The 13,506-nt window shown below is 46.9% G+C and overlaps 1 protein-coding gene across 5 annotated transcripts; it reads right to left on the minus strand.

Moving 5' to 3' along the window:
• Positions 1-817: 817 nt before the first annotated feature.
• Positions 818-12,949, minus strand: MTFR1L (mitochondrial fission regulator 1 like). Of its 5 annotated transcripts, XR_007767616.1 has the most exons (8): positions 12,842-12,949; positions 11,778-11,882; positions 10,384-10,493; positions 9,357-9,568; positions 6,036-6,348; positions 3,353-3,557; positions 2,413-2,538; positions 1,810-1,870 (listed from the first exon to the last, which is right to left on the minus strand). XR_007767616.1 is itself a non-coding variant. In XM_050909782.1 (7 exons), the coding sequence occupies exons 1-6, from the start codon at positions 12,854-12,856 to the stop codon at positions 1,765-1,767; spliced, it is 861 nt and encodes a 286-aa protein (XP_050765739.1). In that variant the 5' UTR covers positions 12,857-12,949; the 3' UTR covers positions 818-1,005; positions 1,745-1,764. The 5 variants fall into 5 exon arrangements, 4 of the variants coding, with proteins under 4 accessions (XP_050765739.1, XP_050765740.1, XP_050765737.1 ...); XM_050909782.1 differs by lacking the exons at positions 2,413-2,538; positions 3,353-3,557 and adding an exon at positions 818-1,005 and having other exon boundaries at positions 1,745-1,870; XM_050909783.1 differs by lacking the exons at positions 2,413-2,538; positions 3,353-3,557 and adding an exon at positions 818-1,042 and having other exon boundaries at positions 1,745-1,870.
• Positions 12,950-13,506: the final 557 nt, after the last annotated feature.

The raw sequence follows: 13,506 nt of genomic DNA on the forward strand, positions 1-13,506 counted from the left end.
CAGTGTAATCCCCTGCTTTTGGATACGTAGCGTTTTGCACAGGCGTGCTTCAGAGTGTATCTCTTTTGAAGTGCAGGGACCGGCTGCTCAAAAACCCCAGGGGTCACGAGCAGCAGACAGCAGAGTCCGTCTGTGACCACGATCACGCTCCAGAACAACAGCCTGCTTTGTCACCAGCAACTGCCCCGTTTTTTACTTTTTTTTTTGAATGTTGAGTACATCTTTAACACTGTAAGCGTTGCTGTTTAAGATAGGTTTGCTTTCCCATTGGGCCAGAATTTCAGTACAGTAGATCCAACTGGAGTTATGTCGTAGTCCAGAAGTTAAAATTGTGCTGATATACTCTTACATCTAGCCTGCACACGGAGCACGTTCCCAGGAAGAGGGACTCTTGGTTACAGCTCCATCTTCTCCATAGGTGGCTGCACTCCCACCAAATCCTTGTGCAGAGGAGCCTTACTAGGACAGGGAGAATGATCGCATGGTCCAGTGGCTCTTGGCATGCATCTGAGAGGGGAAGAGCTGTATCAACGCCCTAGAAAACTGATGAAGTCTTAAATGCTATTTCTGCTCTCGCTCACTGGGTGGCCACAGCAATACAAGCCTCTTCTCTCACTTTTAAGGTGGGGATGAGGATTTAATTTTTCAAGGGCTGAGGGCCTGGTGGATTAAGAAAATCCTTGGCATCCGAGTACAGTCATCTGCAGCAGCTGAAATTCCACACCCCGCCAACCTCCCCAAGATACGAGCACCACTGCTGACATCTTTGTCATACCATGTCTGGACATCTGTGCATTAATAATATCAAGGACAACCATTGTCTTATTAAGGCTCCATTTTATATAAAGGAAAAAAATCATACTTTAAATACAGCCATGAGGAACACTGCAGAGAATGTGTAGCTGAAGGAAACCTCTTCAGTTAGTGAGAACTGTAGCCATAGCCAATGTCAAGTTCCTTCTTCCCTTTTCTCAGATGACAGCTCTTGTGGCAGGTGCTCGGTTCCTAGCATTGGTGGTTCAATAAATAGACCTTTTGAATGCTAAATAAAATACATTATCTGAATACAAGGACTATTAATGAAACATTAAATTACTGGCAAGAAATTAAGGCCATTCTGTCATGCAACTGTGGGATAATTTGTGAGTTCAGAAATACCCAGGGCATACTAAAACCAGCCAGCATCCCTCAGACGTGAGCGAGGGGTTTGATCATTGACTGCAGTTTCATCCTACCATCGGGTCAGAGTTACTGGGAAGACGCCTTTTACCACTCTGATTCAACAACCTCCTAAACACTGAAGCCCTGGAAGCATTAATTAGCTTATTCTCAGTAGCTCTGTACCATACTCGGAACAGAGAAAGAAGTCGATGTTTGACACCCGTTTATACTGGAAATGGTAACTAGTTCTATTGTAACAAGGCTGTTGTAAGTTAATACTTAATTTGTACCTAAGGAAAATTGTAGGTGGAAAGAACATCGTCCAGTAGCGCTCACTGCACTCTTTAGAAGATCCTTATCAATAATCAACATCAAAATACAGGTGGAAAAGAACTTCCATCATCTTAAAAAGTTTTTTCTTAAATATAACAATACATGGAAAACACATCAAATCCGTAGGGTCTTTCCTAAGTAAGTGTCCAGTGCAGAAACCATTTCTAATTAATAAAAGAGGCAAAAGGCTCAATCCTTAGGAAGGCAGCTACTGTGGAGAAAATTTTGGGAGCGTAACACTTTTGCTTACAGAGTTTAATGACAGTAACATCATTTCTCCTTCAGGGCCAGATCTTCATCCTTTAGTGCAAATTTTCTCCTCAGAACTTCTGCTATAAGAACGGCCGGGTCCTCCTCCTTCATTGAAGTTCGGTTTCTAGACGGAAGACAAAAGGCCAGTGTGTTAGTAAAGAGAAGTGCCAAAATTGATGGTTTACAGCTCTGGTTAGAGTCTTTTAAGTATTTTTCTGCAGTCTTTATCATCAACTTTTGTCACAAGTGGAGGAGGTGCAAGAACACCACAAAACAACAAAAAGCAGCTAAAAATTCAGACCTTCCATGTTGGCTTAGAAAACCTGGAGCTCATTTTGTGGATCAAGGGGTATCCTGAAAATGTCAGCATCAAAGCTCTTTATAATTTTTATTCAACTGTGTTAATAACAAGTAAGTAAAATAAAACTTCATTAATTATTTACAGCCTACGTCCCCTCAATATAAATCTACAAGTAGTGTGGTGTTTGAGTTGAAGTCCTGGAAGTATTTTTTTCATGAATTTTGCTAGACAATGGATATATGCTTTCATATTTAAATATGGGTAATTAATTACAGGTGTTTTAAAGGAGGGCTGGTATACATTTCCCTCTGCTTAGCTACTGCACATGAGTTTTTCTGTAGCATTCTGTTATCAAAGCATCCTACCTCTCTCAACAAGTTCAGACACGCAGTTCACATTAGAAGTGTTAGTGAGGTTATTTTACAGGAAGCCAAAACCCAGTTCTTCTTCCTCAGGTATCATGAATTGCTCACTAAGGTTTTGTTTAGAACCTGTAATAATAATTTCAGAGCTTAACCTTTTTTCTTTTATAGCTGAAGTCCTCCCTTGGTCAGAAAACATTATGGGTGTTTTAAACATTCCTAAAAGGAAAAAAATCCCCCTGGAGTATTTCCATATGTGTTTGGGAGGGGCTTGTTCTCAAATTAACACTGAAGGCTTTTAGTAAGCTGTGTAAGATGCCATTGAGCTGCTCATGGCATCTTACACCCTTAGTGCTGTATCAGATTTCTGTCTGATGCACGTTCTTAATTTACAGTTGTATAAATGCATCGCTATTTAAAAGACGATTTTGTAGCCAGAAGCATGCCTTTGATTTCAGCCGGACAGAACCGTTCCTTCTGAAAAGGGTGCAGAGAAAGACCAGAGTACAGGGGCCGGAGCCCTCCCCAAACCCCTCCTTCCACACGGGCAAACCTGAGAATTCGGAGTCACCCAAGTATCCGTCAGCTGCCTCCGAAGAGGGACCGGGGCAAACCGAAGCAGCCAGAGGAGCAGGCGACACTAACAGCAGTGAGGAGAGACAGCGCTGACACAGCCTCGAGCTGTGCCGATGACAAGGAAAAGCCCTCCCAGGACGAGCGAAGAGACAGATAACCCACACCGGGGTGAGAGAAGGAACCTCTCCTACCAAAGGGTACAAATGTCCTACAGCGAGCCACAACCAGCAGCAGACCATGGAGCACCAGCATTCAGCTTCAGTGTCTCAGCCCTTCAGAGCCACTCGAAGGGCCGAGGAAATAATCACGGAAAAATTAAGTTGTTCAGTCCCATAACAGTAGTACTTACAAGTAAAAGTGTACTCACAGTCCAAGCAGCTCCTCATGCTACCTGTCTTTAACCCCGCGCTGAGCGCACGGCCCAGCAGGCACGGCACTCAGCCACTCCCCTCGCAGAGGGCACCACAGACACCTTAACAGGCTCTGTGTCACATTTGTTGAAACATGCACATTTCTGCAAGCGTTTCTCACTCATTCCTGAAGCTTCCAAGGTTGTGTTTAAGCACCAAGTCCTAAATAGGGGCATCAGAGAAGCATCCATGTAATCTCGTTAAGCATCATTTGGTACCTTCATCCACTTAAAAAGTACATGATCCTTTTAAGTGTTACAAGCGCTGCGTACCTACGCTAGCAAAGCTGCTCTGCGTAACCTAACAGCACGTCCGCAAGGTGAGTACAGCTGCAGAAGCATGGGGCTGCTCACACAACTGCATCGACACTAGAGGATTCTGTCTAGGAATTAAAGCTCATCAAGTAATGGACATCAGTGATTTATTTAATGTAATTTTTCAGCTACCTGCGATTCTTTAATTAAGCTGTAATAACCGTATCCTAAAACGTCACTGTTGCATGTAGGAGGCAAGTTAGAGGCTGAGATAGATACAGAAACAGACGAGAGGAAAACGGTTCAGCTCCAGCAAGAAACAGTCTCAAGCTTTTCTGTTAAACTGTTCCTAGCCTTGACGCAAGCAGCAGCAGCAGCAGCAGCAGCGTGGCCCGGCTCCCAGCTAATCAGCCAAGCCATCACAAGGGGAGAAGGGTCCTGGGGACTCAGTTCTTTTGCCCACTCGGTACCCCAGCCAGGAGGGATTTGGCAGCTATCCCCTTCCCCCCAAGTATTCGACAGTACAAAATCCTTGCTCTCTCTCATCTCCTGTAACGTTAAAAAGAATCAACGCTGTTGGGAAATCCTTTCTTTGTGCACAAGCCATCTCTTCCTCCCACTCATTCACACAGCTTCTCTCCCAGGCTAACAGCAAGATCAAACACCTTCATCCATCAGTAGTTGTTCTCATACGTTCTGTCGAGGAAATCGAAGTCAAATTGTGACCCGTTATACTGCAAGGTTCCCTGTCACCTACACGCTGCTTTTCACAGCCTCCCCCCCAGTCAGCACCCGGCTCCTTGTGACTCGGCCACTGCTGGCAGGAGCCTTGTTGGCACATCCAGGCGTGGATAAGAAACGCCTCGGATTTTCCCACCATAATCTGTATTTGTACAAGTTTTTTTTCCCCTGAATAATGCACTTTTCCCTGTCTTCAGCTGGCACAGATGGTGGCAGTTTTCCTACCCTGAAAAGTCTGCTTCCACAGAAGGCTGACATACCAGTCTGCACTAATTACAAGATTGATAATTACATTGTTACGTGTGAATGCTTAGTCCTAGAGGTACACGTTTCTGATAAAACATCACATGTCACAACACGAAGCATCTGCAAGCTTTTCTGGATTTAACAGAGCCAGTGAGTGACCATTAGAATGGCACAGTTGTCGTCTTAGCAGGCGAGTTACCTACAGCCCAACCCAAGCCCCCGTCGAGCCAACGTGGCCGGGTCGCACACAACAGCAGGTATTTTTCCTGAGAATTCTCTCTCCCTTTGCCTAATAATTCAGAACTATTTTTGGGTGCCCAAAGCACTGCTTTGCAACAGACAGGAAGAAAGAAGAGGAGCAATTCATCTGTGGTTCATGAATCCTACTCACCCCCAAGAAGGATTACAGGCATTTATATAAAGCAAGTGAGTGTTTAAGCTTTGAGTAATATTTAACGCTTAGGAAAGCAAGAGCAAAAGGGTATGCTGTGTGAATTACGGATGTGTAATACCGTACTGACATTCTGGATGCAAACTGAGCATATTTCTCTCATTTGACTATATAATTTTTTCAGTGCTAAGAATTTAATTTCTTTTAAACCGAATTAGGCATAGGAATTGTGAACAGCCATCACACAACATGTTATTTTTGGCCAGGAATCTTACACAACATAATGGCTGGATAGATCTTCGGGCTGAAAAATGTGGAAACTGAACTTTATCACTGTGATTTCACATGTAAAACGAAGGCAGTACAGCTACCATTAAAGAAGCTACTTTATCAGCTGGGCAGAACCCTGTCTCAGCCACGTGGCAGCTGGCACGTCAGCAGCTTGAGGCCTTCTCATGATCAATGTGTAAACTCGTCATGAGAGAAGTGAAAATTCACTCTGCCCACGCTCAGAGCGGGGCCAGATGCGAAAGCTGAGAAGCTGAAAAGCTCCGCCTGTCAATTCCTGTACGTGCCACGCTGAAAAAGCTGCTGAGCTTCCCAACCGCTTGGGTCTCCGAGATGGTCTAAGCACCAGCACCCGCAACCACGGTGAGCAGAGCGAGCAGTGTGGCCCTCACTCTGCAGGTTGCCAATACATACAGTTCTGGTTTTCATCAGGGCAAACACAAGCTTTTTTTCAGGTGAACAAGTTGAAACAGCCAAACGTTGTGCTAATCGGTTTAAGTTCCTCTCCGTTGCTTTCTACCCAGGCAGGTAAGCCATCAGTGAACACCCCCCAGAAATGTAAGTATTAGCAAGTTCTACTACAAACAGATATTCCCCCTCTGAGAATCACAAATACAGAGCAGCACCAACAAGCAGTGAATGGAATGTCCAGTGTCTACAATGATTTGACAGACAAAAAAAGAGATAAAATAAAATCAAGAGAGTTCAGGAAGCACTTACAAGTCTTTGCTCTGCTTCATCCTATGAATGTCTTTAAGAATGCCCATCATGTCCGCAAAACTGCTGGCCTTTGAAAGAGACACAGAATCTTCCTCGTCAGGATCCTTTGGTTCTGGTTTACAACACTCGGAGGTTGCAGAACAAAGCATGGAGACTGACGGGAGCTCGGGGCTTTCGAGTTCTGCCTCCTCCTCTGTGATATCGCTAATGACAAAGGAAGTTGTAGATTGGAAAGAGGGTCCGAAACAGGGTAAAGGAGAAGATGCATTTGAACTTCCTGGAGATAATAAATCTGGTGTTAATGAAGCAGAAGCTGAAAAAGAAAACAATATAGGTGGATAGATAAACTAATACCAAACCATGTAGGTATTTTTTTCCCCCAAAACAACAGAATATAAATCAAGAGGCATCATCAGCCAGCCTCCCCCATGCTATAAGAAAACAAATTCATCATATTCTCCGTTACCCTCCATGTCCACTCTGCTTCTGACGACACCGTGTTGCAACTCAAGACCTTCTCCAGTACCTGTTATCCCACCAACCCCTTATGTATCTCTATTCCTATTGTGCCCATCACCGTATCACCCCTCCAGTTCAAACACTGTGCCCCGTCCCTGCAGAAGTCAGGTAACGTTTATTTGTTCCGTTTTTAAAACGGAGGAACAGAGATTTAGCTGCTGCTCGGGGTCCCAGAGGGAGCCTGTGTCAGAATGTACATCTTAATCGTCTCAACTTTTCTCCTCTTTTTCTTCATCGCCTTGAGAACTGCTTGCTTTTCTTTTCCTTTCAGGCTCCTTCCCCCATACCCATTACGCCTGGTGAGAATGCAGAGCTGGTTCAGGAGCTCCAGCATTTTGCACTGGACGGTCACAGCAATTCGCTCTGTGACTGCAGGCGTTTTGACCTGTTTTGCTTTCCATCACCGTCTGTAAAATGAGAATAGCATCCACCTATTCCACAGGGAAGATGGGATTTATTTGTTCATGCTTTAAAATGCAGTGAGGATAAGAACAACTATATAAATTCCGAGGGTTATTAAGTGAAAATGAGTTAGATATTTCCAGTGTAAAACACTAAGGGAAAACAACCAAAAATCCAGAAAAATGCTTAGTGCACATCTCCTTGAAAGAATCTTCCTGTATTGAAAACACACCGTCCCTTAAAGCACTAATGCCCTTGGCCTCAAGAGTAAACTTGTAGATAGTTATCAACTTCCAATTAAGGGATTTCTCTAACAGTATATAATAAAGCGGAATGCACAATATTTCTTTTCTGACATCAATCTTTCCAAAATAAGCCTGCTAAATAGTTATCTCCTGCATCAGATTACCAAGCTACAGCTAGGCCCTAAATCACAGCTCCCCGTTATTGACTCAGAGGACGCGAAGTCAATACGACCTGTTCTCAAATGCCAGCTGATAACAACCAGGCACATTGCTGAGTAGAGAGGGAGAAAAAAAGGTATTAAATGATTAAATCATTTTTCTCCCATCTGGCGCTCTAATTTTCCTCGTTATTACTCTCCTTGAATTAAAACGGACTTTTCTGGCACACAGCTTGAGCAACTGTAGAGCTGAGACAACACTTAGAAGGAAAAAACCACAGCATTTCCCCTGTTCTTTATTCCCATTTGTCTCCTCCTCTGATCTTGCGTGGCGAAGAAAGAGGGCACACGCAGCCTCTCTGAAGGGGACACATCTGTGATCCCTTGTTTTACGCTTATTCCCTGCAGAGTTGAGGGTAACGCGGCTCCCTCACCCCCAGAGTGGCTTCATTTTACCGTGCTGCTGTAAGAGTCGAGGCATGCGGCATACAGGATCCCGTGTACCGCGACAGGACCAAAGAGGACAAGAAACAGCAGCGCAAGGAGATGGGTACTCTCTAAGTGTGCACGGATCATCAGAAATACCTGATCTCATCTAAATACAACTTTGCATGCCAAACACATCCCGTATATTCTCATGTGGTGGCACATACATTTACATTATTGATATCAAGCAGACTCTTAGAATCCATTGACCATCGCACAGAACTGAAAAAGAACACCGAATCTCTCATGTAGAAACCAGCATTTCAACTAAATCAAACACCACGACTCTGTTTCATGTTCAAATGCGTTTATGGCTCGGGGATAGCTGGACTAAATATAAGCAGTCATTAAATATAAGCAGTCATTAAAGCTGCAAGTCCCTTGGGGTTACAATAATCAGACAACCACGTCGTCTTTCACAGATCACGAGAGATTCGGTCTCGTGCACACACAGCACAGTGCAGCGCAAAGTAGCAATCTGGGAATTAAAAAAAATATTTGCTTTCAGATGTAGGATAAGGAAGGTTTCATCAGCCACTATTACCCATCGTAAACAGGAATTAACCCGCCTGATAGCATTTCACTTGTGGCACAATCCTGTTGTTTGGGTTTTTTTTTTTTTTAAAGTAATAGGAAGAATTATAGGTCCTTCTTTCCCTCTGGAAAGCAGCCATAATACAGCTGTCGTCTTGGTTATTGGCAAAAGTATTCTGCGTACAAGAAACGCAGCTTTTAAGAAAAACTGTCTTCAAGAAGGACTAAATTCCTTTAGTTTGCAAAACTGTTCCAACGTTTTTGAGTTGGGAGATCAACAACTCTGCCTTCTGAACACTCCGTAAATAGGTACCAAGGTATTTCTATCTTACTGGTTTCCGCACTGTAAACCCGCCACTGTTGCAGCAAGCCTTGCACAACCACTGGGATTTGGATCCTACCAAATAACGTCATATTTTCAGAGCTGAGTATACAGGAAAAGCCATGAAAGGAAGAGAAGTCTTTCCTCACGGTTCAATTTTGCAGCTAAAACATGCCTTTTAGTTGCATACAAATTTACTAAAAGAAATAAATAAATCAGTTCAGCTAGGCTTTTCCCCAAATACCTTATTTGCTATAGAAACGGCACTGTCATCTTCACAGAAGAAACAAACACTAACATCTCCTTCCTACCCAAATTGAGATGTAACCCTCTCACTCATGGCTGACTCGGAGCAGGAATGGCAAGAATACACCAGATCTTTTCATGAAACAAGGTGCTTGAGATGAGAGTCGGCCTCCAGATGCAATGCAGTCACACAGCAGCACTTGGCACTTCTTAAAAACAAGCAGGACTCCGCCAACGAAACAGATGCAAACATCTAAACACAGAACCGGCACTGAGCTGACACCAAAGATGGCACCCAGCAACGGGAGCCACAGCTCTGCTGGAAAAACAACACGCAAGTTGGAGGAAATACCATGGCTCACTAATTCAGCCCTTCTCGTTCAACAAAAAAAGCTCATTATATTCCTACCTGACTCCGCAGCGACTATTTTAGCTATCTGACTCCGAAGGTGACTCAGCTCATCCTGGAGCTCTGTTGTTCGGCTCAGTGCTGGTAAACCAGGTTTCTTCAAGGCGAGCAGCTTCTCCTCCTGCCTCCTCAGGTTGGGGACTGAAGCATTTCGCTGTATAACGGTGAAGGGACTCGGCTTCCACTTGTGCTTCAGCGGGCGAGTGTCACTCCTACAGGACAAAAACCTGTTGGTCATTTACAAGGTCCAGACCCCTCCGTGACAACAACGCTCGGCAACGCTCTGCCTCCACCTCAGGACAGCAGAAGACTTCAACACGATGAATTAAGCCTCTGCGCCACTAAGCTGTATGTACCACTGTATGTGCCACCGTATAGATGCGCTGTGTCGCTGTATGTGCTCTCTCTGCATTACAAGGAACAGAAAGCCTGTCACAGAAATCATGACCCAACGGCACAAGATGTGGTGAGAGGACGCAGGGACAAAAGTCTGGGCGCGTTCACATGGTTCCAAGTCATTTCTCTCCTGGTAACGGTGTCTCCACACCGGGCAGTGCGCTGGGTGCACATGGGAAACGTCACTTACCCGTTAACTTTTGCCTCTGATTTCAAAGTCCATTTTATCTTTCACAAGATACCCATTACTATTGCCCTGCTTTAAGGACAAAAAGTTCAACTGACCAGAACCAAACTCCTGGGGGCAGAACATTTCCATCCCGGGAGAACTCAACTCTTGAACTTTCTAACCAGAGAATACCACAGATCAGGAGGGTTACTCTGCACAGATCTTTCGGTGAGTAAAATATGGCATGGCACAGGCTCTTAGCACATCCTACAGGAATTCCTCCCAGGGTCCTTTGTCCAATTTTTTTTTCCTGTCTCTTGGGAAAAACGTCTTTCAACAGGCACCACATCACACCCTGAGAGGACTGGAAGTTGTGATCATTTGATCAACGTCTGGCCTATGCTGTGCGAAATAAACCAGCGTATAAAAATAAGGACCAGCAGACACAAAGAGGAAACCAACCTGACTCTGGCATATGTTTCTTCATCATCTGCTGCTATCCACACAATGTCTGCCAAGGTGGGGACTGGAGGGACATCATTTAAATAGAGCTCCGAAACATTTGGTAGAACCTAAAAAGAAGAAAGTTACATTAAGGAGATGGCGGTCCTGTCTCCTGAAGCCGCCCCAGATGTGCTGTACTGGCTGTCAGAGCCTTTCGCCTCTGCACCAGGTCGGCAGCTGCATCTGTCAGACGTGTGACCGTGACGCCATTCGGCTCACGGAAACGTAGCGCTTCGTGTGTCGGCTTCTGCACGCGTGTCCTGGTTTCGGCTGGGATAGAGTTAATTTTCTTCCTAGTAGCCGGTACGGTGCTGTGTTTTGGATTTAGTGTGAGAATAACGTTGGTAACACACTGATGTTTTTAGCTGTTGCTAAGTAGTGCTTATACTATTAATTCTTCTCAGGCCCAGCCAGCGAGAAGGCTGGAGGGGCACAAGAAGTTGGGAGGGGACACAGCCAGGACAGCTGACCCCAACTGGCCAAAGGGATATTCCATACCATATGACGTCATGCCCAGTATGTAAACTGGGGGGAGTTGGCCGGGAGGGGCGGATCGCTGCTCGGGAACTGACTGGGCATCAGTCAGCCAGTGGTGAGCAACTGCATTGTGCATCACTTGTTTTGTATATTCTAATTCTTTTAGTAGTATGATTGTCATTTCATTATTATCGTTATTTTTCTTCCTTTCTGTCCTACTAAACTGTCTTTATCTCAACCCACGAGTTTATTTTTTTCCCCCCGATTCTCTCCCCCCTCCCACTGGGTGGGGGCAGCGAGCAAGCGGCTGCGTGGTGCCGAGTTGCCGGCTGGGGTTAAACCACGCCAACGTGCTCTTGGGTGCGTTGGTGTTACTGTGCTCTGTGAGAGCGAACAGCGGAGGGATACCTGATACAGCTTAGCACGCTGCCAAGGCCACGTGCAACACTTTGCCGCTACAAGTGCCAGCGCTGTCCTTGAGCTTAAGCAGTGACGTAAGCGTTTCCATAAACCCCGTTTTACTGTTTAGGAAACACAGGCCCAGAGGACGCGTGGCTTGCTGGAGGTCACACAACAAAGCTCTGGTTCAGCAACTCCATGCTTCTGTCTCCTCTAGCTTGCTAACCCAGTCCACAGACACTATCTGAGGAGGTATTTTCAAGTTGCCAATGATCACTTTACAAGACCAGAGTTTAAAAAAAACAAAAGAAATTTTAAAAAATCTTAAAATTAACTATACTGCTACAAGAGTTTTGTGAACGCAACTCTGCAGACACATGTGGCTGACAGAACAGCAGCTCGTGGCAGCGCCTGGCCTTGCTCCAGAGCGGCAGCTTCCTATGCGCGATCACCAAATCCCTTAGGAGCCCGCTTACCTCAAAGGTTGCTCTGGGACAGGGTTTTAACGGGAGGTTTGACCCGATCCTCCTGACAACGCTGCGTGCTGAGCCATGGGGTTTGTTCTGCCAGATGGGGATCGTCTACAAGAAGCCACGTGACATAATTAATATTTCAAGTCAGTTGCCCTTCATAAAATTTATTAAATTGGAAATTGACCTATACAATCAACTCAAGAACTCTAATCTCTGACTTTTTATTTGTTGACTGATACTTTTAATTGGGAACTTGCTAATAACTAAGGTCCTCATTCCACAAAACTGTGTTTCAGCTGAACATACATGAAAGTCAGCCAGTTACTGAGGAGCACTTTAAACACGGGTGTAGTATTTTCAGGATTGAAAACTAAAAGCACTCGGTAACGGACACAGAGCTCCAAATGAAAACACGCCAAAAGGAGGAAAACAGCGTCATGTGAGGGGCCCAGAAGAAAAATTAAATCAGAAGAAAGTCTCATTTAAAGGAACACTCTCGCTTCCACATGATCTTTAATACAAGCGGGACTGAAAAGACTGTGAACGTTGCTTGGATGACGGCGCAGTGACGAGTCCGTTCAATGCCCATCCCGACTGCGGGCCGATGAGAACAGCCTTGGAGGCTGTTTTCAGAAACAGCAAATGGTTTAGCGATCTCTGGATACTTCTGAAATGGAGTCAAAAGGCGAAGCGCTCTGTCCTTTGACCGTCTTCCCCCCCGCCAATTTTACGGCCGTCACAGGCTCTCATGACAGGAGGCAGCACAAGACTCTGGGCAGCCAATACCACAACGACAAACCGGAATCCAAACAGGTTACCTCGCTCAGCCCACCAACAAACCCATTAATTTATTTATTGCCGGAGCTTGTTACGCACGCAACGCCTGAACACCGGTCTTACGCAGTCAGATTTAAAATCCCTGATGTGCATTTTAAATTGAATCTCCGAGCTGGGAGCGCACTGACTGCTGTGGCGGCCCTCTGGCTACCGGCCACGGGAGAGCCGGGGGGCTGGGGGCGGGAAGGGGCCCGGTGTGCCCGCCGGCTGCGGGCGGCGTTTGCACTTACGGACTCCGCTGCCATCTCCGGCTCTGTCGGTGGCCGCCGGGGCGGGCTCAGCGCTGGGTGCTGCGGCTCCCGCGGCCGCGGACCGGACTCATCTTACCCCGCTCCCCGCCGCGCTGACGCTTCTCACTGGAAGACAGAAGTGACTCGCTGCGGGCAATGCCCGCTGCCTGCGCCGGGGCCGCCCGCGGAGCCGGCCCACACGGAGACCCCGAGGACGGGCCGAGCCTGGTGTCGTTCCCCGCCCGCGGCCACCAGCGAGCCCCCATCCCTCGGCCGGTGCCGGGGGCCCGGCCCGCCCCGCTCCCGCCGGTACCTGAGGGGCAGCGGCGCAGCGCGGCCCCGCTCCCGGCCCCTCCGCCGCCATCACCCGGAAGCAGAACAAGCCCTCCCCGCACATCCGGCGCCGCCCGCGCATGCGCTGTGGCCCCGGGAGAAGAGCTGGGGCTGGGGGGGGGGGGTAAGATCCCGTTGAACGGTGTAATGGCGGAGGGGCTTTGAGGGGTGCGAGGTGACAGCGTCGAGGGGCAGCCCCGCTGTGAGGGACAGGCCGACCCCTGCTCACACCGACCCATTCCCGCCGCCCCCCCCCCCCCACCTTCCCGCTCCCCCAAACCTGGCCCCGCTGCCCCCCACCCCACCGTCCGCCCCCCCCCCCGCCCGCCCGC

Source organism: Gymnogyps californianus, chromosome 22 (assembly GCF_018139145.2).
Source record: "Gymnogyps californianus isolate 813 chromosome 22, ASM1813914v2, whole genome shotgun sequence".
NCBI classification, from domain to species: domain Eukaryota; kingdom Metazoa; phylum Chordata; class Aves; order Accipitriformes; family Cathartidae; genus Gymnogyps; species Gymnogyps californianus.

Coding starts and splice junctions, on each gene's coding strand:
- MTFR1L (XM_050909779.1), bottom strand. Junction 10,494..11,777: donor GTCCCAGAGCAACCTTTGAG/GTAAGCGGGCTC, acceptor TCTTCTTTTTAG/GTTCTACCAAATGTTTCGGA. Junction 6,349..9,356: donor AATAGTCGCTGCGGAGTCAG/GTAGGAATATAA, acceptor TTTCTTTTTCAG/CTTCTGCTTCATTAACACCA.